The sequence below is a fragment of the Notolepis coatsorum genome (genome assembly GCF_963971535.1).
Source record: "Notolepis coatsorum genome assembly, chromosome: 2".
Classification (NCBI taxonomy): Eukaryota; Metazoa; Chordata; class Actinopteri; order Aulopiformes; family Paralepididae; genus Notolepis; species Notolepis coatsorum.
In genome coordinates this window covers 73,570,803-73,596,060 of record NC_140166.1, presented here as the reverse complement: position 1 = coordinate 73,596,060, position 25,258 = coordinate 73,570,803, and the positions used below count along the sequence as shown (strand labels likewise).

The 25,258-nt window shown below is 45.7% G+C and overlaps 1 protein-coding gene across 1 annotated transcript in view; it reads left to right on the top strand.

Annotated features, from left to right (window-relative positions):
* Positions 1–25,258, top strand: part of kif28 (kinesin family member 28) — a gene marked incomplete at both ends in the record, with an annotated part of 52,999 nt that overhangs the window by 2,660 nt on the left and 25,081 nt on the right. Inside the window, 7 exons of the mRNA XM_084308227.1 lie at positions 7,245–7,436; positions 16,800–16,850; positions 17,053–17,205; positions 17,334–17,369; positions 19,072–19,220; positions 19,315–19,324; positions 23,937–24,008. Coding sequence (XP_084164353.1) covers positions 7,245–7,436; positions 16,800–16,850; positions 17,053–17,205; positions 17,334–17,369; positions 19,072–19,220; positions 19,315–19,324; positions 23,937–24,008 — 663 coding nt within the window. The remainder of the gene's footprint in view (positions 1–7,244; positions 7,437–16,799; positions 16,851–17,052; positions 17,206–17,333; positions 17,370–19,071; positions 19,221–19,314; positions 19,325–23,936; positions 24,009–25,258) is intronic.

Genomic DNA, 25,258 nt, shown 5'->3' with positions numbered 1-25,258 from the left:
ATATACAGTACTGTTACCCATAGATCCTAACATACATGGGAGGATACTGTACGTCATTAGGAGGGGGTGGGTGGGAGGAAAAAATACATAGTGGGTGAAGATCTCATCGAACATAAACACAAACGTGTCCTTGTTTACATCCGTGAATAGATTATTTTCAAGTTAAGACCTCAGCTTCAAGCTTTGGCGTGGAGCCGAATGTTATCCGGACTTCTGTTGGTGCAGATGTTATAGTCCTACCTGAGATGGCGCAGCTGGTGTGGAGGCAGGGGCCGAAAATAAATGCGAAATAGTAGTTTGCAGGCGGTTTTTGCAGAACGCTCAGCATGTGTGACGCGACTGCTCTTTTTTTTTTGCAGCAGGGCTTGTAATGGTCTTTGACTGGGACCAACCATCGCGCAAACAGTGGATTGTCGAGCCAGTTCTCGTTAAATTGGCACTTAGTTTCCCATATTAACGAGTGCAAATGCTAAACTAAACTAAACGTAACGTTAGCGTTATCGCTTCGCCTTGCTAACGTTAGCTAGACTCCGTTGCTGAAATGGTTCCCCGGCCAACACATTACACAAGGAGTTGTGTTGGTTCCGCCCCATTCCGGTCTGCGTGATTCTACAATGAAAAGTCAAACTTTATCTCCCGTTATAGTTTTCCCCCAGATTTCATAATAAAACATAAGATGACATTGGATTTTATCTTTCCTTTCTATGGCATTTTTAAGACCTCTGAAAATGGATTTAAGACATTTTAAGACAAACTAAGGCCTTAATAATTGATAAACAAATTTAAGACCTTTTAAGACTTTTTAAGGATCCGCGGACACTCTGTGGCATTCCCCCCCCCCCCCTCTGTGATAAGAGGAGAGAGAGAGTCTCTCCTGGTTTCTTCCCTCTTAGTCTCAGCCAGATTTTAGTCTGCCTTACACCCGGAAACACCGTTCGACTTATAGATCCTCGCCGTAGCAACGATAGCCCACCCCTTTCTGGTTGTCATGTGCCGCGTTGTCATGACAACTGCGTTAATAATTAACCTTTCACACCATTAAAATGCAGTTTTCTACTGTTTCATTAAGATGAACCCCTCTCCCTCGCTCTCGCTATCAGTTTGTTCTTACAAGGAATTCAAAACATTCTCTCGCTGGCAGTGTGCCTCACAACAATCACCCTGCTCTACTGAACCACCGTCTCCTGCTTCCATGCACATTTCGATCTCCCCGTTTTAGCTGTGGTCACCTCCCCCCCAATCTATACATCACATACATTGAAAAAGCACCCCAAATCCTTCAGGGATGATCCCCTAATGACTACCGATCAACAACATCATTTGTAAATAGAAATTAGGACTAGGGTTCCAACGTTTGGGATTATGACTGTTTATTTAATTCTGTTTCTCTGTTCCGGGAACCTGTTTACTAAGAAATGCATGATGCATACACATTAAAGGAACATACCTACATCTTGGGATATTAGCTTACCGTCTTCTCCAGAGAGAGACAAGAAGATAGATACCAGTTCTGTATCATACTAGCTCCTGCTCTGCGTCTCATTGCATATATCTTGCTTCAGCATATATACACTGAATAAATTTCAAAATGTACCTTTAAATGCCAGCATTCATCTGGCCACACCCCCATCCGCTTACCTATATAAGCAGGGGTGGTGCCACACACTCATCTCCTTCTCAAATTTCATCACAAGCAACGTGTTGCTATATGCCCACTTGACGTGGAGAAAAATATTTAATCTGAGGAAAGGAAGAATAAGGAGATACGTTGACATCATATCTTTATTTTCTCTCTCACTATTTTCGAGAAAATACGGCGATATTGTCTTCGTACTGGAGTGTCTGGAAGATGATGATCATTCTAAAATCCTCCACCGGTTTTCGTATTGGGAGCACGCCGCTGCATGCCTCTCAACTGCAGTTCCTTGCTGTGTTGGTTGGGGTGAAACCTTTCAGGGCACAGCTGAACTGTAGGACGCGCCGCTGTTGTGAGAAGCGGTGGGTTTCAGTTTGGGTGAGTACTGTTTGCTTGCGGCTCCACTTGTCTGTTAGTGCTATGGGGGCTAATTGACAATGTTTATGAAAACCGGCCCCAGGCTAGGGTCCTTTGTTCAGCCTCTTAGGCGACAGAAGACCTTGGTCTGAAGCCCATTATAGTTTTAACTAGTGGGCCGCGACCATTAACACTGGTGATCCCTGTGTTTTCTGGACGAGTGGATATCTCTCTGTCACCGTGTAGCCCCTTCTTTCATATCCAAATGAGAGTATTCCTTCACGAGGAGATATGGGCATAGATCTTCGATAGCGGAAGATCTATGTTCAAGTCAGCTACACAGGCCAGTTTGGGTATTGTGCTGGCTCCGTCGGGTGTTGGTAAAATCACTGTTGTAAAGCTGTGTTGACATCTTGTTTCTCTTTTCTCTTAAAAAGTGAGGAGGGTTTCAGAACGGCGGCCTGTCTGGGTGAGTGTTATATCATTGTGTACAAGTTCAGGTGATAGCTGCTTAGCTTACGGTTAGCCAGTCAGCTGTTAGCTGCGGCGTTAGCCTGCTGTGATCACTGCGTGGCCTACATAGGTTGGGCCTACTGTTAGCCAGTTAGCTGTTAGCTGCGGCGCTAGCCTGCTGTGATCACTAGGACACGTTAGCTTGCTGCTATCGGCCAAGGCCCAGCGCGGGGTAGCTCCGGCTCCTCGCACGCCGCCGCAAGCTCCCCTCTGGTCGCGTGCGCCGTTCGCTCGCCGTCTCGCGGGCAGGGGCAGTAGCGACCGACGGTTGGAGCGGCCGTTAGCTTAATGCTACTCTGTTGAACGTGCTTTGATTATAACATGTTTTAAACACTCTTGACTACGACGTCATCTTTGACAGAGGATGTTCGTCGAACCTGCCCTGGGCCAGGACGGCAAAGCCTGCGCCAACAAAGGGGACCGTAGCGACGGGTTGGAGCGGCGACGCTGCCCAGATCGAACAACACAGGACGGCTGTGTTTTCTACGGTGTCTTGAGACTGCACTTCGTTGATCTACGCTCCGGGTAGGACAAGGTTTGGCCAGACCTTATACACGTCTTCTGGCTTTACCTTCTAAATGTTTTGTAAATAACGATGTTTTCCAAAAACGTGTGTTGCTGCAGTACATTTAGGATACGACGCAAGTTATGTGTGAATTGTTTGTCACTGGTAATTAGCTTCTCCGTGCAAATCGGGTTGTTGTTACAGATGTGAAAATGATCTGGTTGTTGTGTGAGAAACATCATGTGTGTTTATATGTACCGTGTACTCACAACTAAGGGGGTTAACTAACCTATGAAGCTATGCTTAGTGACAAATGAGTAAAGAATGGTTCTTTCTCAGCCTGTAATGACAATAAACAGTGTGTTCACATATTAACAGGTTTTCCTGTTTTAACTGGCCGTATTAAGGGTAAAGTAGGAGGATTGTGTTTTTCCCCCCGGTTCCCTGGGGACTGCTTCATCCTCCTATCAGAGTGGACATGTTGTTGCACTACATTGTGTCAATGTGTGGTAGGGATACGATGTAACCCTTAGCTTGATTGCTGAGGTTGTGCTAAATCTGCTGGAGAACCTTTATTTTCCTAAAAGAAAAGATTGTTGGTCGCTTTCGTGTGTGCTTAGCAAGGCCTGTGGCCGATACTAATCGAGAATTATGTATTCTCTCATTATGAAAAACGGCGTTCCTCTGTAGAGTGTTTTTGCCATTTTTTGTAGGTGATGATGGGTTGTGTGTGTCATGTGACCTACAACTGGGTTGGACTGGCCACAGAAGCACATGTGTAAGTTTGGACCGGGGCTCTTAGAGAGCCCTCTCTATTCTGTGTTTTTTCCTTAGTAAAAATCAGATAGCAGGTTAGCTCATGCGCTGTGTGAAGCTGTCAAACGCTTCATAGAGCTGACTGTGACTGTGTCATACTCTCTTTTTGTCATTACATCGTATCATGGGTGTGGGGTCATAAAAGGGGTGAACTGGTAACCTTTCCTCTCCCCCTTTTTTCTGTTGGTCAGGGGTACACCCCCTGTCCTTCAAGGTTCCTGTCACGTTGCGGTTCGGCACGTTACGGGGTGAGGGGGGGGGGGGGGGGGGGAGGGAGTTTCCTGGTCCCACGGCCTAGAAGATTGGGCGTGTGCACCGCAGAAATTCCCCCGCCATAGAGTACGTCACCGTGCGCGTCTCTGTTGGTAGGACTTCCGTGTGCTGTTCAGGTCCATGTGATTGATCTGTTTTCGGGGGGTGGTCAGGGCTCCTCCTCACCAAGCGCCTATTCGGGCCTTCTGTGAGTTCGGACTCCTCCTTCCATGTGAGGGAGCCTCCTTCAGAGTACAGAGCCTCCTCCTCAGATTGTCAAGGTGAGTGGACCCTCTAGAAGGTGTCCTATTCTATTGTGTATGTATTCGATTCAATTAGATTATTGAGTGTGTATGGGTTCAGTGCCTCTTCCCCGGAGAGCCCTAAAACCAATTTTTTACATGGCTCAAGGTGCAATATATTCTTTTCAATCTGTACAGCTCGCGTGGGAAGTCTCTCTGGGGATTCCCGTCTCCTTCCTATGGGAGGGTGGTGGGATGTAAAAATGTGAAAAATGTGTACCCCTGGCTGTGTAGACTGGGATACATACTGTTGGTGCTTCCTTCTTTTCTATTAAAAAAGAGTTGGAGTTAGGAAGTGTCACACCCCTCTTGTCGTTCCCCTGGGCGCCTTGGGGATTCAATGACAGGTCTAAATAGCCTGTTCATTGATGTGGGTGTGTCCCGACGCACGTATCGTGCTAGCTCGCTGTAAACAGGCGACTGACTGGCACGCCTTGGTTGCTTGAGGTTAAAACGGCGTTTTTATAAAGCAACTGGGATGGAGGTTTTTCCTCTTCCGACGACCACATCCCATGACCTGGGTTGGTTATCGACGGATTCTCGTTCATGTCTGGGGGATGATGACGGAATGGATCTGAACATATGTAGAGGGGTCTCACGCCCTGGGGGTGGGCCACCGGGCGCGGTTCGCCCGAACGTCTGGGTGGCGCCTTCTTTTCATGTTGAGATCAACACGCATATCTGCCCTTTCTCCTGGAGTAGGCATGTCGGCGTGGTTAGGGCACGGGACTGGTTCTGGTCACGCTGGTCCGGATCAGTTGAACCCGCCGGGGATGCAGATCTGCTGTTCTGGTACCCTGAGGGACTTGGGCTTTTTTCAGGGGGAAAAATGCCAGGTCGGTCCGGGTGTCACAGGGTTAAGCGCTATGGAGACCCTGGTTGGGTAAATTTTTTACTCAGCACTGTCGTAATGGCTTACGGCCATGCCAACCTGTACACGCTCGATCTCGTCGGATCTTGGCCGCTACACAGGTTGGTCCTGGTTAGTACTTGGTTGGGAGACCGCCTGGGAATACCAAGTACGGTGTGCTTAGGGGCGGGTTCTCCATTATTTTTCGCTCCTCTCTCACGCATGGCGAAGAGGGGCCTGTTGGGGTGGTCTTTGACCTCCTCTGGTGACCCTGTGCTTCCCGTATCGCCAGGCCCGGTCCGAAGTAATGTTTCGTCGACCCGTAGGCCTGGGTTAACCCTTTTTTGAAAACTGAAACACTTGTACTGCGGTGTGTTTTGGAGTTTTTTCTTGAGGGGTTATAGGAACAACCACTGCATTGGGTAACACCAAGGTGGTTGATTCCCTGGTGTGTTGGAGCAGTGTCAACTCCCGGGTTCACCGGTTGAGGGTGCCCCTGCACGTTCATGACGTCTGCCAATCGTGTCAGCCTTCTCTGCCTCAACCCCTCTGGGTGGGGGTTTTTAAATGGAGGCTTGGTCATGCAACAACGCCAGCATACGCCCCTTCCGCCGGGGCAGCTGTGTTCAGCTGTCCCCTCTGGCGCCTGTCTCGTCCGCAGTCTCCAGGCTAGGGTTAACAGCCTGTTGCCTGGTTTTTCCCCGGTGCGCTGCCTGCTTCCGTTGGTTAACCTTTTTTGTGTGCTTACGGCCATGCTGACTGCCTGTTCTGCAGGGTCAGTGTGCCAGGCGGTGTACTATTGGGGGGACAGGGCCCGCTCGGCTGAGGGGCCTTTGTCCGAATACGCTGGCGATGTGGGGGGCGGGGTCACTAAGTGCCCACCTGGTGGGGTCTTGATGCTGGCATCATGGACTTCTCCGGGCCCCCGTTCCAGGGGGTCCAGTCCCTTTGGTGGGTCTGGGTCTTCCTTCGCGCTCCGCTGCTACGGCCTTGCCACGGGGTTGGGTTTGCCCTTGACCCCGTGATTCTTGGGGCAGTAATGAGGTTGTTTCCTCCGTTCGTTCCCGGGTGGCATGCGGGTTGTGCGTGTGTGTAGTCGTGGGGTCAAGCCACGGTCTGCTCACCCTGTGCGTTGAGTTGCTTGAGTGCCTCTTCGCACGGTCGGGTCCGTCGCCCTCCCGTGAAGCCACCAATAGGGGGGGTGCCCTCCATTAGGGTGGGTCGGGGGGGCTCGGCCCTCCCTGATCTGATGGCTGTGGGGGGCCTCAGCGGGGTGTATTTGTCGAGCTTCTAGCTCCCGCTCAGCTCCTATTATGCAATGAGACGCAGAGAGCGGGAGCTAGTGTGATACAGAACGTTAGGTTATGACTATAACCAAGTTCTGTTAACACTAGTGGACGCTCTGCGTCTAGACGCCGCTGCGGCCCTTGATTTTTCATTGTGGTGAAATTTGTTGGGAAGGAGATGAGTGTGTGGCACCACCCCTGCTTATATAGGTAAGCGGATGGGGGTGTGGCCAGATGAATGCTGGCATTTAAAGGTACATTTTGAAATGTATTCAGTGTATATATGCTGAAGCGAGATATATGCAATGAGACGCAGAGCGTCCACTAGTGTTAACAGAACTTGGTTATAGTCATAACCTAACGTTTCCTCTCTGTGCGTTCAGTAGAAAGCTATCTGGCTGCACATTAGCCTAGCTTAGCACAATGAATGGAAGCGGACATGGTCGGTTAGCCTAGGCATTGTCCAACTAACACCTCTCCCGGAGGCTAACCGGCCATGTCCGCTTCTATTCTTTGTGCTAAGCTAGGCTAACGTGCAGCCAGCCTTTCTACTGAACGCACAGAGAAGAAACTGGTATCCATCTTATTGTCTCTCTCTGGAGAAGACGGTAAGCTAATTTCCTAGAATGTTGGCATGTTCCTTAACATACCGCTATGTGGAACTGTACAACTTCCTTGACACTCAAACCCTCTTTGACATATATTTCTCGTTGTCACCTATGTTCAGCGGGAGCGGGATGCGGGCAGCTGCTGCATCATCTCCATGGCGTCCAGCTCCATCACCATCCAGGACCCTCGCAATGCCCAGAACCGCCGTTCTTTCTGCTTCGACTACGCCTACTGGTCCCACAGTGCCTTCACCCGAGACCGCAGTGGCCTCTTCTTGCCTGAAGAGCCAGGAGGGCGCTACGCCGACCAGGTCAGGCCCACCGCACAATGGAGCTCAGTGGAGCCTCAGTGCCCCATATCTGGGTCATAAGTACTTCTTGTATGCTTGTACCATCTAGTTCTCCAGTAAAGTGCATAGAAGTATGGCTACAGTACAAAGAACCACCAGCTAGGTCACTCACGTCTTCACTCCATATATCCCTTCTTAACCCATTCTCTGCCACGCTTATATCCATCGCTGTTTGATCTCTGCCAGCACTGTAAGTCTATGGAGATGTTCACCTTCTTTGCAGGGCTATAACTTTTTAAATTGTATTGCTAAATTGACATTACTATGGCCCATTCAACATCGATTATCTATCGTTCAGGATGTAGGAACGTTTTACTTTTTCATTCACACATTCATACGAAAATACCGTCTAGAGCAGTGGTTCTCAACTGGTCTGGCCTCGGGACCCAACATTTTCCTTAGTCATTAAGTCGCGACCCAAATTTTTTAACCACTATGATTTATTTCAATTTTCTTTTTTGCAGTAATACGCAATCTTTCATGCACTGTTAAAAACATGAAATAAACACAAAAACTATGGCTAAAAACCCAATGAAATAAAATAATAATAAATAATATATGCTTCTTAGCAGATTTCTTAGCTTAACATAACAGACCTAAGTTTGGGGGAACTAATGGGATAACTGGGGTTGCAACAAAAGTGCAACTAGGGCTAAAAACCCAATGAAATAAAATAATAATATTTAATAATAATAATAATAATAATAATAATAATAATAATAATAATAATAATAATAATAATAATAATAATAATAATAATAATAATAATAATAATAAATAATATGCTTCTTAGCAGACTTCTTAGCTTAACATAACAGACCTTAGTTTGGGGGAACTAATGGGATAACTGGGTTTGCAACAAAAGTGCAACTAGGGCTAAAACCCCAATGAAATAAAATTATAATAATAATAAATAATATAATGCTTCTTAGCAGACTTCTTAGCTTAACATCCCAGGGAACTAATGGGATAACTGCAGATGTTGTTTGCTCCTGACAAGAGTCTCAAAGTCTGGGGTGATGGTAGACAAAGCAACTCTGAGGTCATGCTCAATGTCCAATCTGTTCCTCTGCTTTGTCTTCAGCTGGACCAGAGCTGAGAAGCCACTTTCACAAAGATAGGTAGTGCAAAAAAAAAGATTATATAAAAAAAAAAAAAAAAAAAAAAAATCTTTTACACACACACACATCCGCGACCCACTCAAAATGGCCCCGCGACCCACTTTTGGTTCGCGACCCACCAATTGAGAAACACTGGTCTAGAGTATAAATATGTTTTTATCGTTTTCTGCAGTATTTCTCAGAACGTGAGATATAGGCACAAATGCTAATATTATTAGATCATCAAATGCAGTTTGATACAGATCGACGCTATATTAAAAATTTCAACTGTACATGGTCCTAAACGTTATGACTGATCATGCGCGGGTGAACGGAGGGGTTGTTTATAATTCCGTGATAGTCGTTAGATGCTTCATGTAGTATGGGTGATATATTGATCAGAGCAGTTTGTATCGAAAATGATAAACAAAAACGCTGAAACTCACGTCAGTCTCCTCGTACCGTTGGGCGATGAGAGTGGAGCAAACAGATCCCAGTTATGTGGTGGGGATCGAGGCGATCCATTTCCGGTTTGTATATTACTAATACACGCCCAAATCATGTATATTATTGAGTTATGGCAAAGATCCATATCCTCGGTGTGTGTATTGAGTTCCGCGACGATAAACGAGTGGCCGGACGGAATAGTGAGACGCACCGGGATCACAAGAGATCCACTTCCGGTTGCAACTCGCCGATCAGCCACCAGGTGGCAGTATTGAAGCGTTGCAGAGTTGTGCTGGCTCACACAGCATCCGACAAGGCTCCGTGAGTGAAATATGAATACCATGGCGAAAATATGAAATTATGATCAGAATCACGTCGTACGCCGTTATTGGCAGAATTCGCATGAACTTGAAACCCGTTGTACAACGTTATTGGCGGGGAAAGGGTTAAGATTAAAGTTCAAAGTTACCTATATTCATTCTAGTTCTTGGCACTGAATTAATGTCCCCTTCATTGTTAGGCTACTTTCATGGTGATTCATAATGAAGGTTATCCTATAACCCTAGTTATATGAATATGGCGAGCGCTCTGCTCTATTGGAACTGTCCCTTTAATCATATGCTATCATGAAAACTTTCAACCACATGCACGCACCCACACCTGCCTGGCCACGGCCACATCCGCTCACACATAAGCGGGGCCATGGCCATACTACCAGCTCCTTCCCCAGTCTTTCACAGCCGAAACGGAAGACACATGGAGTCCTCAGTGAGTCAGAGCAGAGCACTCGCCATATTCATATAACTAGGGTTATAGGATAACCTTTGTTTATATTTCATATGGCTTTGCGCTCTGCTCTATTGGAACACAAGAACTCGAACAGAACTCGACCTGCGCCCGGAGCACTGCGGACTAGACAGGCGCCTAAGGGGCTAACTGTAAGAACAGTATCCCGGCGGAAAGGGTGTTCGGTATGCCGTGCACCATGTCACAATCTCATGGGGTCACGAATCTCACGGAGTCAGAGTTAGCCAACTCCGCCAGCGAACAGATTCCACCACGAACCCTGACCCTGCCAATTTATTAATCCTGCAGGGTCGAGGTTCAGAGAAAGAGTTTGACACAATTGGCAGACATCATGAAACATGCGGGGGCATACTCTCGGGCAGCCGGGGTCAGACCCAGGCTCAACCGGAGAGTCGACTCTGCTACCAACACACTGGGGAGACAACCACCCCCCTATGTTTATTAACAGAAAATGGTTGCTCCCTTAACCCATTAAGAAACCCCGGAAACATAACTGCACGTATATACAGGCTATACAATGCAGTTCAAGGCGTTTCAGGTTTAAAAAGGGTTAACCCAGGCCAACAGGTCAACGAGGGCCTGGAGGACCGGGACCTACACAGGGATGCATAGAGGAGTTGAAAGAAGCAACCTCCCGACAGCCCCCTCCCATCTCCGGTTTAGCAGGGAGGGAGGGGTGAAACGAATGGAGAAGGACCAACCCACCTAACATTGTGCAAAAAGGTACAAGACAGTATGGACCAATGCACACCACTGTTAAGGGAAACTCGTAGTGGCATCTATATGACACACACATTCATGACACCAACCCCTGTGACGTGGCCCGCCCTGGCATTATCCCCCCAGAAAAGCACAGGGTCCTTCGGGGTACCAGAACTTGTCTGCGCCCCGGCGGACAATGGGTTAAACTGATCCGGTCCGGCGCGACCAGGACAAGTCCCGTGCCCTTGTCACGCATCCACCTCCAGTCCTAAGAGGGGGATAGGTATGCGTGTCGATCCAAAACATCACAGGAGGCGCCACCAAGACGGTCAGTACCCGAACGCACCGCTCCCGGTGGCCCACCTAACGGGCGTGAAACCCCCCTGCCAATGTTTGATCTACTCCATCATCTCCCCAGGAGATGTACGCGAGTCCTCGAGTCTAACCTAGTGCACTGGCGCTCGGTAGAGATAAAAAGAACGTCGTTTTTATGATGTTGGGCAACCAAGGCGCCGGTCCCAAAAAGCGGATTCAATCATTGAAAAACACCCTGGGCCAGCGCTGATTGGTCTCGTAAGACCAAACGCTGATTCATGAAACACTGTGTAAGCTCGTAAAGAACCCGAGAACAGTGACGGCGAATTTCTAACAAGAAAGAGCCCCACAATGTTTCCCCCTGCTGTCTGGGACGAGCAGCAGGAAGCCGGTCTACTAGAGACACAGACACAGGCTCTTATACGACGAGCCTGGGAATAAAAACGCATCAATTCTGCTCTTTATGTAAGAGGGGAAGACAGCGGTTTTCCCAGAGAGACCTCAACGTGAGAAAAACAATTGAAAAAGGTTCATGTAACAAATTGGACTAAGTAGACAAAAAACTGCCCAATATGCACTACTGTTAGAGAGCAGAGCAGAAGGATCGACTGCATCGCATCATCTATCCTTTACAATGACAGCGGTCTGTAGCACAGGCCCTGTAACTCACGGACATGTCTCTTGGCCAATAAGAAAACGCACCTGTGGCGTCTTCAATGGCCGGGGAAATCCTGTGTCCCACTATCCTAATTTGGTGTGGGAGAAGGGGTAATGTGTCCTACCTGTACCCCCAGGCGCAGGACGACTGGCCGCAACAATGGTGGTCCCCCCGTTGACGAGGCCTTTGCTGGCGAGGCCAGTAGTGGCGACGGCTGGAGTCCTGCTCCGGAATTTTGCCCATATCCTGCGGCCGGCCGTGGTGCAGGCTGACGACATCTTCTGCCAGAGATGACACCGAATCAGAGTGTCCAGGGCCCGCTATCTCCCCGCGGCTATCGCTAACGGTTAGCAACAAGCTAACAGCTAGCTCTTACAGGCCAACCGTTAGCTACCGGCTAATGGCCAGCTACCGGCTAGCGGCTAGCTACCGGCCAGTGGTTATCTACATGCTAACGGCCAGCTACAGGCTAACGGCTAGCTACTGAAGCTGCAGATAGCCAACTGCCTAGCCCAAAGAAAAGGCAGACAACGCTCGCCTCCCTCACAGGACGGCGTTGCCAGAGATACAGTGGCGGCGGCAGCGGAGCCCCGTTTATGCGGGCCGCTGCCGCCCTAAGCTTGGGGACAAAAAACACGCAAGCTCGTCCCTCGCGGCGGGAGGCTCAACCCACTTTCTCTTTTTGATAGGCGGGGGCCAACGTCCAGTGCGGATGGCAGTAGGGTATTCCGCCTCGGAGGTGGGAATTGAACCCAGACTCGGAGTACGGGGCTCCCAGGAAAGCAAAGCACACTCTGCCCGAGGGGAGAGAGCTCTGTCTTCGTGGGGCGTCAAACAAGAACTCCCCCCCCTCCATGCAATCCCAATTGTCCATCGGACGTTTACACGCTAACGGCTAGCTACAGGCTAACGGCTAGTCATAGGCCAGCGGTTAGCTACCGGCTAATGGTTAGCTACAGGCTAACGGCCAGTTACTGTAGCTGTATCGGACGCGATGGAGAGGTAACAGAGGAATCCCCGCCTGGAGCCGACTGTTCCGCCAGCGACGCGCACTCTCCTCTGGGCGCCACTGAGGCTCACCTGCCTGCCACAAACGTGGAGCAGGCAAGCCCCACTACGCCCAGAGGAAGCCCGAATGTGAAGCGCCGGTGGAGGTCAGAATAATCCTCTAGACCAGGGGTCGCCAATTAGGTTTGCGGGCGGGCCAGATTTTGCCCAAGCCATTGTGTGGCGGGCCAATGATAATGAAAAATGTTTAACCCTGTCAAAATAAACGACATATACATGTTTGCACTGTCTTTTTTCTATTATAAAGTGCCTCTCACACAGTGCATAACACATGAACAGATCAGTCATTTGATTTGAATGCAGGTGCTCCGTGCTCGCATTATAAATCGAATGTATTATTATTATTATTATTATTATTATTATTATTATTATTATTATTATTATTATTATTATTATTATTATTATTATTATTATTATTATTATTATTATTATTATTATTATTATAACACATCAACAGATCAGTAGGGTGCATTTGATTTGAACCACCACAGCGGGTGTATATACATCGAAATGTACAACTCACCATAATGCAGGCAGACCTGGGCTTATTGTTGTTTCTGCTTCGCTCCTCCAAAATCCATGCTAATGTTTGAAATATGTCAAATGTCCACTCGCGTTGAATGCCCACCCATGTCCACCCAACTTGAACACAGTTGCTTGCTTCATTGAGCCCATTCTGCAATCGGTTAATAAAGTTTTCAATCAATCAATCAATCAATCAGCCTCGTGTTGCCATGTGAACACGCGAGAGACACCGGTTGCGATAAACCCGTATTTTAAATATGACTCCTCGTTTTGTTTGTGTCTTGGAAGTCGTAGTTTCCTCTTCTGGCTCCTGAGTTGGTATTTCCTCTTTGCAAGAAGCTACCTAAAGATGTTTGTTTTGTTTTGTTTTGACTAAATTTAACTAACGTGGTTTAGTTGAATTAAATTAGCTGACGCACGCCCTGGGGGTTCACTGCACCGGAAAAGAGAAACTATAAGAATTTCCCATTGGTTCTCCGAGTCCACGTGATCATTTCTAGCATTTCAATTGGCTATAGTGACAGACATAGATAGACATTTACATTTCACCTGCTGCTAGGCCTGCTAGCTAATGTAAAAACATCGAAATGTCACTATCGAAAAACTTAAAGAGGAAAATTGAGAGTGAAAACAGGGTATTTAAAGATGAATGGACAGACAACTATGCGTTCATCTTACCTGGATTCATTCATGCAAATCCCACCTGTCTGATCTGCAATGAAGGTGTGTCTGTTATCAAAGAATACAATATTAGACGGCACCACGATACAAAACATGCCAACTTTAAAATGTTCTTCCCACCAAAGACAGAGGCACGAAAGCGCAAAATTGAAGCGCTGAAAGCTGGATATGCACACAGCAACAGGATCCTGGTGCGAGGCCTCACAGACCAACAAAAAGTGACAAGTGCGTCTCTAAAGGCATCGTGGCTGCTCGCAAAGCACAACAAGCCATTCACAGACGCAGAGGTTTTCAAGGAGATGATGGTGACTGTTTTGGAGGAACTTGCCACTGACAAATCAATGGATGGAATAATTGCGTCAGTGAAACAGCTGCCCCTCTCTGCAGGGTCCGCTTCCCGCCGCATAGAAGCACTGTCAGACGCGGTGCAGGGTACAATTATTGAGTGTATTGGTCAAGCCAATAACTTTTCCTTAGGCTTAGCCATTGATGAGAGCACTGACTGCACAGATGTAGCCCAGTTGTGCGTGTATGTGAGATATTTTGATGGAAAGGATTTCAAGGAAGAGCTGCTGTCTCTAATCCCATTAGAAGGGCACACCACTGGAGATATTCTGTTTTCTAAACTGGAAGAGTTGTTTAGGCTGCATTCACTGTCATTTGAGAAGGTTAACCTAATCGTGACAGACGGGGCTCCTGCTATGGTGGGAAAGCACAGAGGTCTAGTTAGCAGGTTGAAGGAACTCGCCCCCCAAATGCATGGGCTGCACTGCCTCATCCACCAAAGTGTCCTTTGTGCCAGGCTCAGTGGCGAGCTAAAGGGCGTTATGGATAAAGTGATGCAAGTCATTAATTTTGTCAGAAGTACGTCAAGCACCCAGCATCGGCTTTTCCGACAACTTGTGGCTGAGTCAGAAGATGCCACCCACGGTGACCTGCTGCTACACAATGACGTGCGCTGGTTGAGCAAAGGCAAGGCATTGGACCGCTTCTGTGCGCTACTGGATGAGGTCAAGGCGTTCCTTGCATTGAGCAAGAGCAAGGCAGCAGCTGACCACCTTGCCTTCCTGGGAGACATAAAGTTCATATCCAATGTAGCATTTTTATCTGATATATTTGGCCACATAAATCAGCTTAACCTTCAGCTACAGGGGAGAGATAAAACCATCGTGGACATGGTTGAAAAGCTTGAATCGTTCACGAGGAAGCTGGAGATGTTTGAGACAGACATATCCACTGGTGGCAGGCTCCTACATTTCACCACACTAAAAAAGGCATCGGGACAAGTGACGGAGATGATGGTTGACTTCATCAAGCAGCTACGAGCCAACTTCACCTCTAGGTTTGATGACTACTCTATCCCAAAAGAAATCATTGCCTTTGTACGTGACCCTCTCACAGTCAAACCTGGTGGACACTTCTCCTCCCTGGCGAAAGGAATGATCCCCTTGTTAGATGAGGCTGCACTGGAAATGGAGCTAATGGACTTCCAGACAACCTCCCTTGTCAGCGATGCGTTGCGGAGTGCAGAGTCTGTGAGTGCCTTTTGGATAGCATGCTCAGAAGAGTACAGTAACATCAAGAGACTCGCATTGTATGTGCTCACAATGTTTCCTTCCACCTATGTATGCGAGTCGTCCTTTTCATCAATGAATGCGATAAAGACATCTCAGAGGAACCGACTGACGCATAAAAGCCTTGAGAACTGCCTGCGGATTAAAGTGACGTCCATATCACCAGATATCCAGCGAATAGTGACCGACGGGAGATGCCACTTTTCACACTAAACTAAAGTGAATACTAAGCCTGCTATTGCCAAATTGTTTAAAGTTTAATTGCATTGTTTTTGCAATGTTTTTAATTGCATTACTGTTTAATGCCAAATTTTATTTTTCAATTAGTTAACGAATGTCTCGTAATTTCAGGAGCTTCTTCAAGCACTCTTTTTGTTTAAGATTTATTGCATTGTTTTTGCATTGTTTTTAATTGCATTACTGTTTAATGCCAAATTGTATTTTTCATTTAATTCAAATACCTATAGCGCCGTCATTTCAGGAGCTTCTTCAAGCACTTTTTCTTTAAAGTTAATTGCATTGTTTTTGCATTGTTTTTTATTGCATTACTGTTCACATGCATGTGTGGTGCCGTCAGTCATGACTCGAGTAAAGATAAAGCTTGAATGATTTACTGAACCGTGTTTTTATTTCATGGACTCGCGTTTCCAATTTCAGCACCAGCGCTGTCCACCTCACTTTGAGCAAGCCTATATACACGGTACATTGCACTCACCTGTTATTCACTCTCAACATGGATAAAACATAAAGTATGCATATAATAAAAAGAATATATATATATATATATCAAATATAATATTAATATAATATAATATAAATATAATAATAATTAAAAAAATGATTAAAATAAAATAAATATCATATTCTCAAAATAAACTGACGGGCCAGAAATAATTGCTGGCGGGCCAATTTCGGCCCGCGGGCCGCCTATTGCCGATCCCTGCTCTAGACTCTACGGTGGTGACGACATTATTCTTTCTTTCTCCCGTAAATTAGTGAGAGAGGGAAAAACAAAAGACAATGCCAACACAGCTCCTATAACTAACTAACTACTTCAGCACTTGATCTGAAGAGGTGCACTGCAGCACGTACTTCCAGGTGGTGAAAGTAGGGAAGGAGCTGGTAGTATGGCCATGGCCCCGCTTATGTGTGAGCGGATGTGGGCGTGGCCAGGCAGGTGTGGATGCGTGCATGTGGTTGAACGTTTTCATGATAGCATATGATTAAAGGGACAGTTCCAATAGAGCAGAGCGCAAAGCCATATTAAATATAAAAGCTGGCTTATAATAATGGTAATACTGTAAATCACTCTGAATAAGCTAAGTGCAATATAAATACAATGTTAGTATTTAGTTTCCCCCCTCCATCTCATTCTCTCTCTCTCTCTCTCTCTCTCTCTCTCTCTCTCTCTCTCTCTCTCTCTCTCTCTCTCTCTCTCTCTACTCAGGGTAGTGTATTTCAGGACCTAGGAGAGGGCATCCTGGAGAATGCATTGCAGGTAACTAACAGGCCAACATTATCCATGTTACGTATACAAGATCATCTCACTAATCAGTAGCTCTTGGGAATGGAGGTTTTCCAGACACACTATTTATATTTGGTTTATTGAAATACTTTGTCTAAGGCTCTAATAAGTGGGGATTCAACATTCTATTTTATTTATTAAATTATGTCACATATCTCTCTACCCGTGTGTGCAGGGTTATAATGCCACCCTGCTGGCGTATGGACAGACGGGCTCAGGGAAAAGTTACTCCATGGTGGGCTATGGGCCCAACAAAGGCTTGGTGCCCATGCTCTGTGACAAGCTGTTTCAAGCTATCAGGGCAAATCAGGACAGCCGACAGTGTCAGGTAAGTGGTGTGTGTGTGCGTGTGTGTCTGTGTGGGTGTGTGTGTGCGTACGTGTGTGTGCGCGCGCGCGTGTGTGTGTGTGTGTTTTTAGTAAAAACAACATTGTCTCTTGTTGTCCTTGTCCGCAGATCTTTTTCAGTATGTTGGAAATCTACAACGAGCAGGTAAATAAAGATGCAGGTTTCTCATGTCACATGCTCCTACTCCTGCTGCTGTCACACTACTCTCACTTCTGACTAGGGCTGTCCCCGACTAAGGATTTGGATGGTCGACTATGATTGGCCAAAATTCGCCGTTAGTCGACTATTGGTCAAAAAAAATAAATAAAAAAAAATTAATTTCTTTTTATTTTGTATCATTCCATTTGGGCTGTGGGGGGTGCTTAATGTCTGAAGGAGTCGACTGAAGGCTTCTTGTCCTCTGCAAAAGCATGCAATTGGTCCACTGATGGATACATCTTGATATTTGTCTAGTCTAGTGTGTTCATTAGATGGGTGAAATCCTCTTTCAGTGCCTCTGTGCCTGTTTTCGTAGGCAGTTAGCCTCTGGTATGTGTGCCATTAGCGTTAGCCACGCTTCTAGGCCTCTTTTCTTTTGGAAAGAATGATAAAAAATGAAAAATAATAATCTTTTATTTATTTTTTTTATATTCGACTAAGAGGTTGGCCAGTCAACTACGGCTCCTTTCGACCGACTAATTGACTAATAGGGGTCAGCCCTACTTCTGACAAGGACTATAATCATCTGGGATTTTCACCAGCTAGAGAATAAAACAGCCAATGGTTGCTCGTGGACATCCCCACTCTCTCCCTGGCGGAGGCTCGCTTAAAGGGACACGCCAACATTTTGGGAAATTATCTTATTGTCTTCTCCAGAGAGAGACAAGAAGATAGATACCAGTTTCCTCTCTGTGCGTTCAGTAGAAAGCTATCTGGCTGCCCGTTAGCCTAGCTTAGCACAATGAATGGAAGCGGACAGTGCCGGTTAGCCTTTGAGAGAGGTGTTAGTTGGACACTGCCTAGCCCTAGGCTAACCGGCACTGTTACCTATCTTCTTGTCTCTCTCTGGAGAAGACGGTAAGCTAATTTCCAAAAATGTTGGCGTGTTCCTTTAATATAGCCATGTGAAGTGTGTGTGTGTGGTTCTCAAGAACACTGCAAGCAGCCATACAGTGGTTCTCGAGAACACTGCAAGCAGCCATACAGTGGTTCTCAAGAACACTGCAAGCAGCCATACAGTGGTTCTCAAGAACACTGCAAGCAGCCATACAGTGGTTCTCAAGAACACTGCAAGCAGCCCTACAGCGGTTCTCGAGAACACTGCAAGCAGCTATACAGTGGTTCTCAAGAACACTGCAAGCAGCCATACAGTGGTTCTCAAGAACACTGCAAGCAGCCCTACAGCGGTTCTCAAGAACACTGCAAGCAGCTATACAGTGGTTCTCAAGAACACTGCAAGCAGCCATACAGTGGTTCTCAAGAACACTGCAAGCAGCCATACAGTGGTTCTCAAGAACACTGCAAGCAGTGTATCATTGTATACCTGTATGCCGTGACAATTAAAACTCTTGACTTGACTTGATACAGCGGTTCTGTATACCTGTATGCCGTGACAATTAAAACTCTTGACTTGACTTGATACAGCGGTTCTCGAGCTCCTCTTGTCTGGCAGAATCTCTCACCCACCCCACTTTAATTATATCTCTGTTACAGTCTATCTCTCTCTCTCTCTCCCTCTCTCTCCCTCTCCCTCTCCCTCTCTCTCTCTCTCTCTCTCTCTCTCTCTCTCTCTCTCTCTCTCTCTCTCTCTCTCTCTCTCTCTCTCTCTCTCTCTCTCTCTCTCTCTCTCTTTCTCTCTCTCTCTCAGGTGGTTGACCTGCTGCACCGTGGCTCTCGTCCTCCTGGTTCTCCGCTGCGTGTGCGAGAGGAGCAGCAGAGGGGGTTCTACGTAGAGGGGCTGCGCAGAGTTCCCTGTGACAGCGCCCCACAGGTGTGTTCTGTGACAGCGCCCCACAGGTATGTTCTGTGACAGCGCCCCACAGGTGTGTTCTGTCACAGCGCCCCACAGGTATGTTCTGTGACAGCGCCCCACAGGTGTGTTCTGTCACAGCGCCCCACAGGTATGTTCTGTGACAGCGCCCCACAGGTGTGTTCTGTCACAGCGCCCCACAGGTATGTTCTGTGACAGCACCCCACAGGTATGTTCTGTGACAGCGCCCCACAGGTATGTTCTGTGACAGCGCCCCACAGGTATGTTCTGTGACAGCGCCCCACAGGTATGTTCTGTGACAGCGCCCCACAGGTATGTTCTGAGACAGCGCCCCACAGGTGTGTTCTGCTAACGTTTCTACTCTGTAGAAGTGTGTAATACTTGGGCATGTGCTGATACCAGGGGTGGGAATCACCAGAGGCCTCACGATACGATACTATCACGATACTTGAGAGTCACGCTACGATAGTATTGCGATACTAAATATATTGCGATATGCTGAGTATTGCGCTATTAATATTGCGATATATTGCGATTTATTACTTTTTTTTTCAACTGCAAAGTAAAACTTTGTCAACATGTTTTATCTAATAAAATAAAGTTCAGTCTGTTCATCTCACTTCAATCATTTTTATTGCAGAACATGGTATTTTCTCAAGCAGACAGATGTAAACACTGTAATAATCTGTGTTGCATGTACCTGACAAACTGAACTGTTTGTATTACAGTCATATTCCAACTTAACTGAATGCACATGTGTGCATGTGTGTGGACTACTGTACTATTACAGGTATTGAAATGAACAATGCAACTTCCTTATACAAAAAAAAAGGAAATACAATTCAAAATTGTAATAAATAATTAAATATCGATACTTGGCATCCCATCAAGCAAAGTATCGCGATACTACTACGTATCGATTTTTTCCCCACCCCTAGCTGATAATACCAGTACTGGAGACCTCTCATGTACCAGGCTGAAACAGTACTGGATATCTCTCTTGTAACAGACTGAAACAGTACTGGATATCTCTCTTGTAACAGACTGAAACAGTACTGGATATCTCTCCTCTACCAGGCTGAAACAGTACTGGATACCTCTCCTCTACCAGGCTGAAACAGTACTGGATACCTCTCCTCTACCAGGCTGAAACAGTACTGGATATCTCTCCTCTACCAGGCTGAAACAGTACTGGATACCTCTCCTCTACCAGGCTGAAACAGTACTGGATACCTCTCCTCTACCAGGCTGAAACAGTACTGGATACCTCTCCTCTACCAGGCTGAAACAGTACTGGATACCTCTCCTCTACCAGGCTGAAACAGTACTGGATACCTCTCCTCTACCAGGCTGAAACAGTACTGGAGACCTCTCCTGTACCAGGCTGAAACAGTACTGGATATCTCTCCTCTACCAGGCTGAAACAGTACTGGATACCTCTCCTCTACCAGGCTGAAACAGTACTGGATATCTCTCCTGTACCAGGCTGAAACAGTACTGGATATCTCTCCTGTACCCGGCTGAAACAGTACTGGATATCTCTCCTGTAACAGGCTGAAACAGTACTGGATATCTCTCCTGTAACAGGCTGAAACAGTACTGGATATCTCTCCTGTAACAGGCTGAAACAGTACTGGATATCTCTCCTGTACCCGGCTGAAACAGTACTGGATATCTCTCCTGTAACAGGCTGAAACAGTACTGGATATCTCTCCTGTAACAGGCTGAAACAGTACTGGATATCTCTCCTGTAACAGGCTGAAACAGTACTGGATATCTCTCCTGTACCAGGCTGAAACAGTACTGGATACCTCTCCTCTACCAGGCTGAAACAGTACTGGATATCTCTCCTCTACCAGGCTGAAACAGTACTGGATACCTCTCCTCTAACAGGCTGAAACAGTACTGGATACCTCTCCTCTACCAGGCTGAAACAGTACTGGATATCTCTCCTGTACCAGACTGAAACAGTACTGGATATCTCTCCTGTACCCGGCTGAAACAGTACTGGATATCTCTCCTCTACCAGGCTGAAACAGTACTGGATATCTCTCCTCTACCCGACTGAAACAGTACTGGATATCTCTCCTGTACCCGGCTGAAACAGTACTGGATACCTCTCCTCTACCAGGCTGAAACAGTACTGGATACCTCTCCTCTACCAGGCTGAAACAGTACTGGATATCTCTCCTGTACCCGGCTGAAACAGTACTGGATACCTCTCCTCTACCAGACTGAAACAGTACTGGAGACCTCTCCTCTAACAGGCTGAAACAGTACTGGATACCTCTCCTGTACCCGGCTGAAACAGTACTGGATATCTCTCCTCTACCAGGCTGACACAGTACTGGAGACCTCTCCTCTAACAGGCTGAAACAGTACTGGATATCTCTCCTCTACCAGACTGAAACAGTACTGGATACCTCTCCTGTACCAGACTGAAACAGTACTGGATATCTCTCCTCTACCAGGCTGAAACAGTACTGGATATCTCTCCTCTACCAGACTGAAACAGTACTGGATACTTCTCCTCTAACAGGCTGAAACAATACTGGATATCTCTCCTCTACCAGACTGAAACAGTACTGGATACTTCTCCTCTAACAGGCTGAAACAGTACTGGATACCTCTCCTGTACCAGACTGAAACAGTACTGGATATCTCTCCTCTACCAGGCTGAAACAGTACTGGATATCTCTCCTCTACCAGACTGAAACAGTACTGGATACTTCTCCTCTAACAGGCTGAAACAATACTGGAGACCTCTCCTCTACCCGGCTGAAACAGTACTGGATACCTCTCCTCTAACAGGCTGACACAGTACTGGAGACCTCTCCTCTACCAGGCCGAAACAGTACTGGATATCTCTCCTGTACCAGGCTGAAACAGTACTGGATACCTCTCCTCTACCAGACTGAAACAGTACTGGATACCTCTCCTGTACCAGGCTGAAACAGTACTGGATACCTCTCCTCTACCAGACTGAAACAGTACTGGATACCTCTCCTCTACCAGACTGAAACAGTACTGGATATCTCTCCTGTAACAGACTGAAACAGTACTGGATACCTCTCCTCTACCAGACTGAAACAGTACTGGATATCTCTCCTGTACCAGACTGAAACAGTACTGGATACCTCTCCTCTACCAGGCTGAAACAGTACTGGATATCTCTCCTCTACCCGACTGAAACAGTACTGGATACCTCTCCTGTACCAGGCTGAAACAGTACTGGATATCTCTCCTGTAACAGACTGAAACAGTACTGGATATCTCTCCTGTAACAGACTGAAACAGTACTGGATACCTCTCCTCTACCAGACTGAAACAGTACTGGATATCTCTCCTGTAACAGACTGAAACAGTACTGGATACCTCTCCTCTACCAGACTGAAACAGTACTGGATACCTCTCCTGTACCAGACTGAAACAGTACTGGATACCTCTCCTGTACCAGGCTGAAACAGTACTGGATACCTCTCCTGTACCAGACTGAAACAGTACTGGATACCTCTCCTGTACCAGGCTGAAACAGTACTGGATACCTCTCCTCTACCCGGCTGAAACAGTACTGGATACCTCTCCTCTACCAGGCTGAAACAGTACTGGAGACCTCTCCTCTACCAGGCTGAAACAGTACTGGATACCTCTCCTCTAACAGGCTGAAACAGTACTGGAGACCTCTCCTCTACCCGGCTGAAACAGTACTGGAGACCTCTCCTCTAACAGGCTGAAACAGTACTGGATATCTCTCCTCTACCCGGCTGAAACAGTACTGGATACCTCTCCTCTACCAGGCTGAAACAGTACTGGATACCTCTCCTCTACCAGACTGAAACAGTACTGGATACCTCTCCTGTACCAGACTGAAACAGTACTGGATACCTCTCCTCTACCCGGCTGAAACAGTACTGGATACCTCTCCTCTACCATACTGAAACAGTACTGGATACCTCTCCTGTACCAGACTGAAACAGTACTGGATACCTCTCCTGTACCAGGCTGAAACAGTACTGGATAGCTCTCCTCTACCAGCCTGAAATAGAGCACTGTATCGGATACGTTCCCATGTGATAAAGTGATGTGTAACATTTCAGAAATCAAAGCAGAAGTGACTTGAACTAAACAAGGCCATCAGTTGTGCCAGGTCAGTGTGGTGGTTGTTCAACACACTTACTGGCTATAGAAAAGAAAAGCCTTGTTCCACTTGTTGCTAACAATCTAATATTCTATTTAAACTCTGTATAGCATGTTATCCTCCCCCCGCCTCTCGTCACAGTGAGTAGAGGGATACGAAGTGTCTCCTCAACTGCACAGAGACAGTGCTGACCAGCCGGCCCTGCTGTTAATGTGGGTCTAAGATAGGGATGTCCGATATTGGCATTAAAATGTAATATCGGAAATTATCGGTAACATTTATTTAACCTTTATTTACCCAGGCAAGCAAGTAAGAACAAATTCTGATTTTATTTATTGTCAAAAGTATGCATAATGTTGTGTTAATTCCACAACAAGAGATATGTAATGTTAATTACCTGAAATTATTCCGTTTGGGGGGGGGGGGGGGGTCGGTTGATATCGGTTGATATCGGTATCGGAAATTAAGAGTTGGACAATATCGGTATATCGGTATCGGTAAAAAAGCCAACATCGAACATCCCTAAGAGGGTTAACCAATCCGTGTGGACAAGAAAAGTCCCCTAAATGATTAAAATCATCCATGCTTGCTCCTGTTCCTATAGAAGGACATGGACAGGAACAGCTTCAGGTCAGTGGCGCTGCCCTTGGTCAGAAGGAAGTCCTCTGAGCGCCTGGTACTGTCCTACTGCACCTCAAAGTACCTTCTCGAAGTGGAGGCCGTTGTTAACATGGATCACCTAGTCATCCATAGCTGCTATGCCAAAACCCTGTTCTTAATTTATTAATTAATTTAACTGCTCCATGACTGACAGTAAATCAATAAAATAATACTGTATTATTATTATTATTATTATTATTATTATTATTATTATTATTATTATTATTATTATTATTATTATTATTATTATTATTATTATTATTATTATTATTATTATTATTATTATTATTATTATTATTATTATTATTATTATTATTATTATTATTATTATTATTATTATTATTATTATTATTATTATTATTATTATTATTATTATTATTATTATTATTATTATTATTATTATTATTATTATTATTATTATTATTATTATTATTATTATTATTATTATTGTTGTTGTTGTTGTTGTTGTTGTTGTTGTTGTTGTTGTTGTTGTTGTTGTTATTATTATTATTATTATTATTATTATTATTATTATTATTATTATTATTATTATTATTATTATTATTATTATTATTATTATTATTATTATTATTATTATTATTATTATTATTATTATTATTATTATTATTATTATTATTATTATTATTATTATTATTATTATTATTATTATTATTATTATTATTATTTATTATTATTATTTATAAACAGCTAGACATACAAATAGCTTTGAACTAAACTTGACTCGATCCTACTTGGGACTTGACTTGGCCAGTTTTATTGGGACGTGAGAGTTGCTTGATACTAGGGCTGCACGATTTTGGGAAATAATCTAATTGCGATTTTTCGGACAGATATTGCGATTGCGATTAAATTTGCGATTATAATAAAAAAAAATTAAGCAGCCCCAGAGGTTTATTGTAAAATGCGGCTTGCATCTGGCCTACGCAGTGGGTCTGTTCGGGACACCGAGCCTGAAAATGTTTCTTTTTACCTGGGAATCGATACCGGTACCCAACGGTACCTTTTCTTCTGTACTTTAATCTCCCTCTCTGAAGTCTAAACTTCACAACACACAATCTAAAACCCCTTACCTCCCTCTCCCAAACCGATCTTGTATCTCAATGGGACTTCCTGGTTAAACAAATGTTAAAAAAAAATTAAAAATTTAAAGTGCGATTAATTTACAATCGATTAATCGTTACTTGTGGAAGAGTGACTTCTTCTAGCCAATACTTCCAGTCAGTGTAGTGATTGGAATGGTTCTGT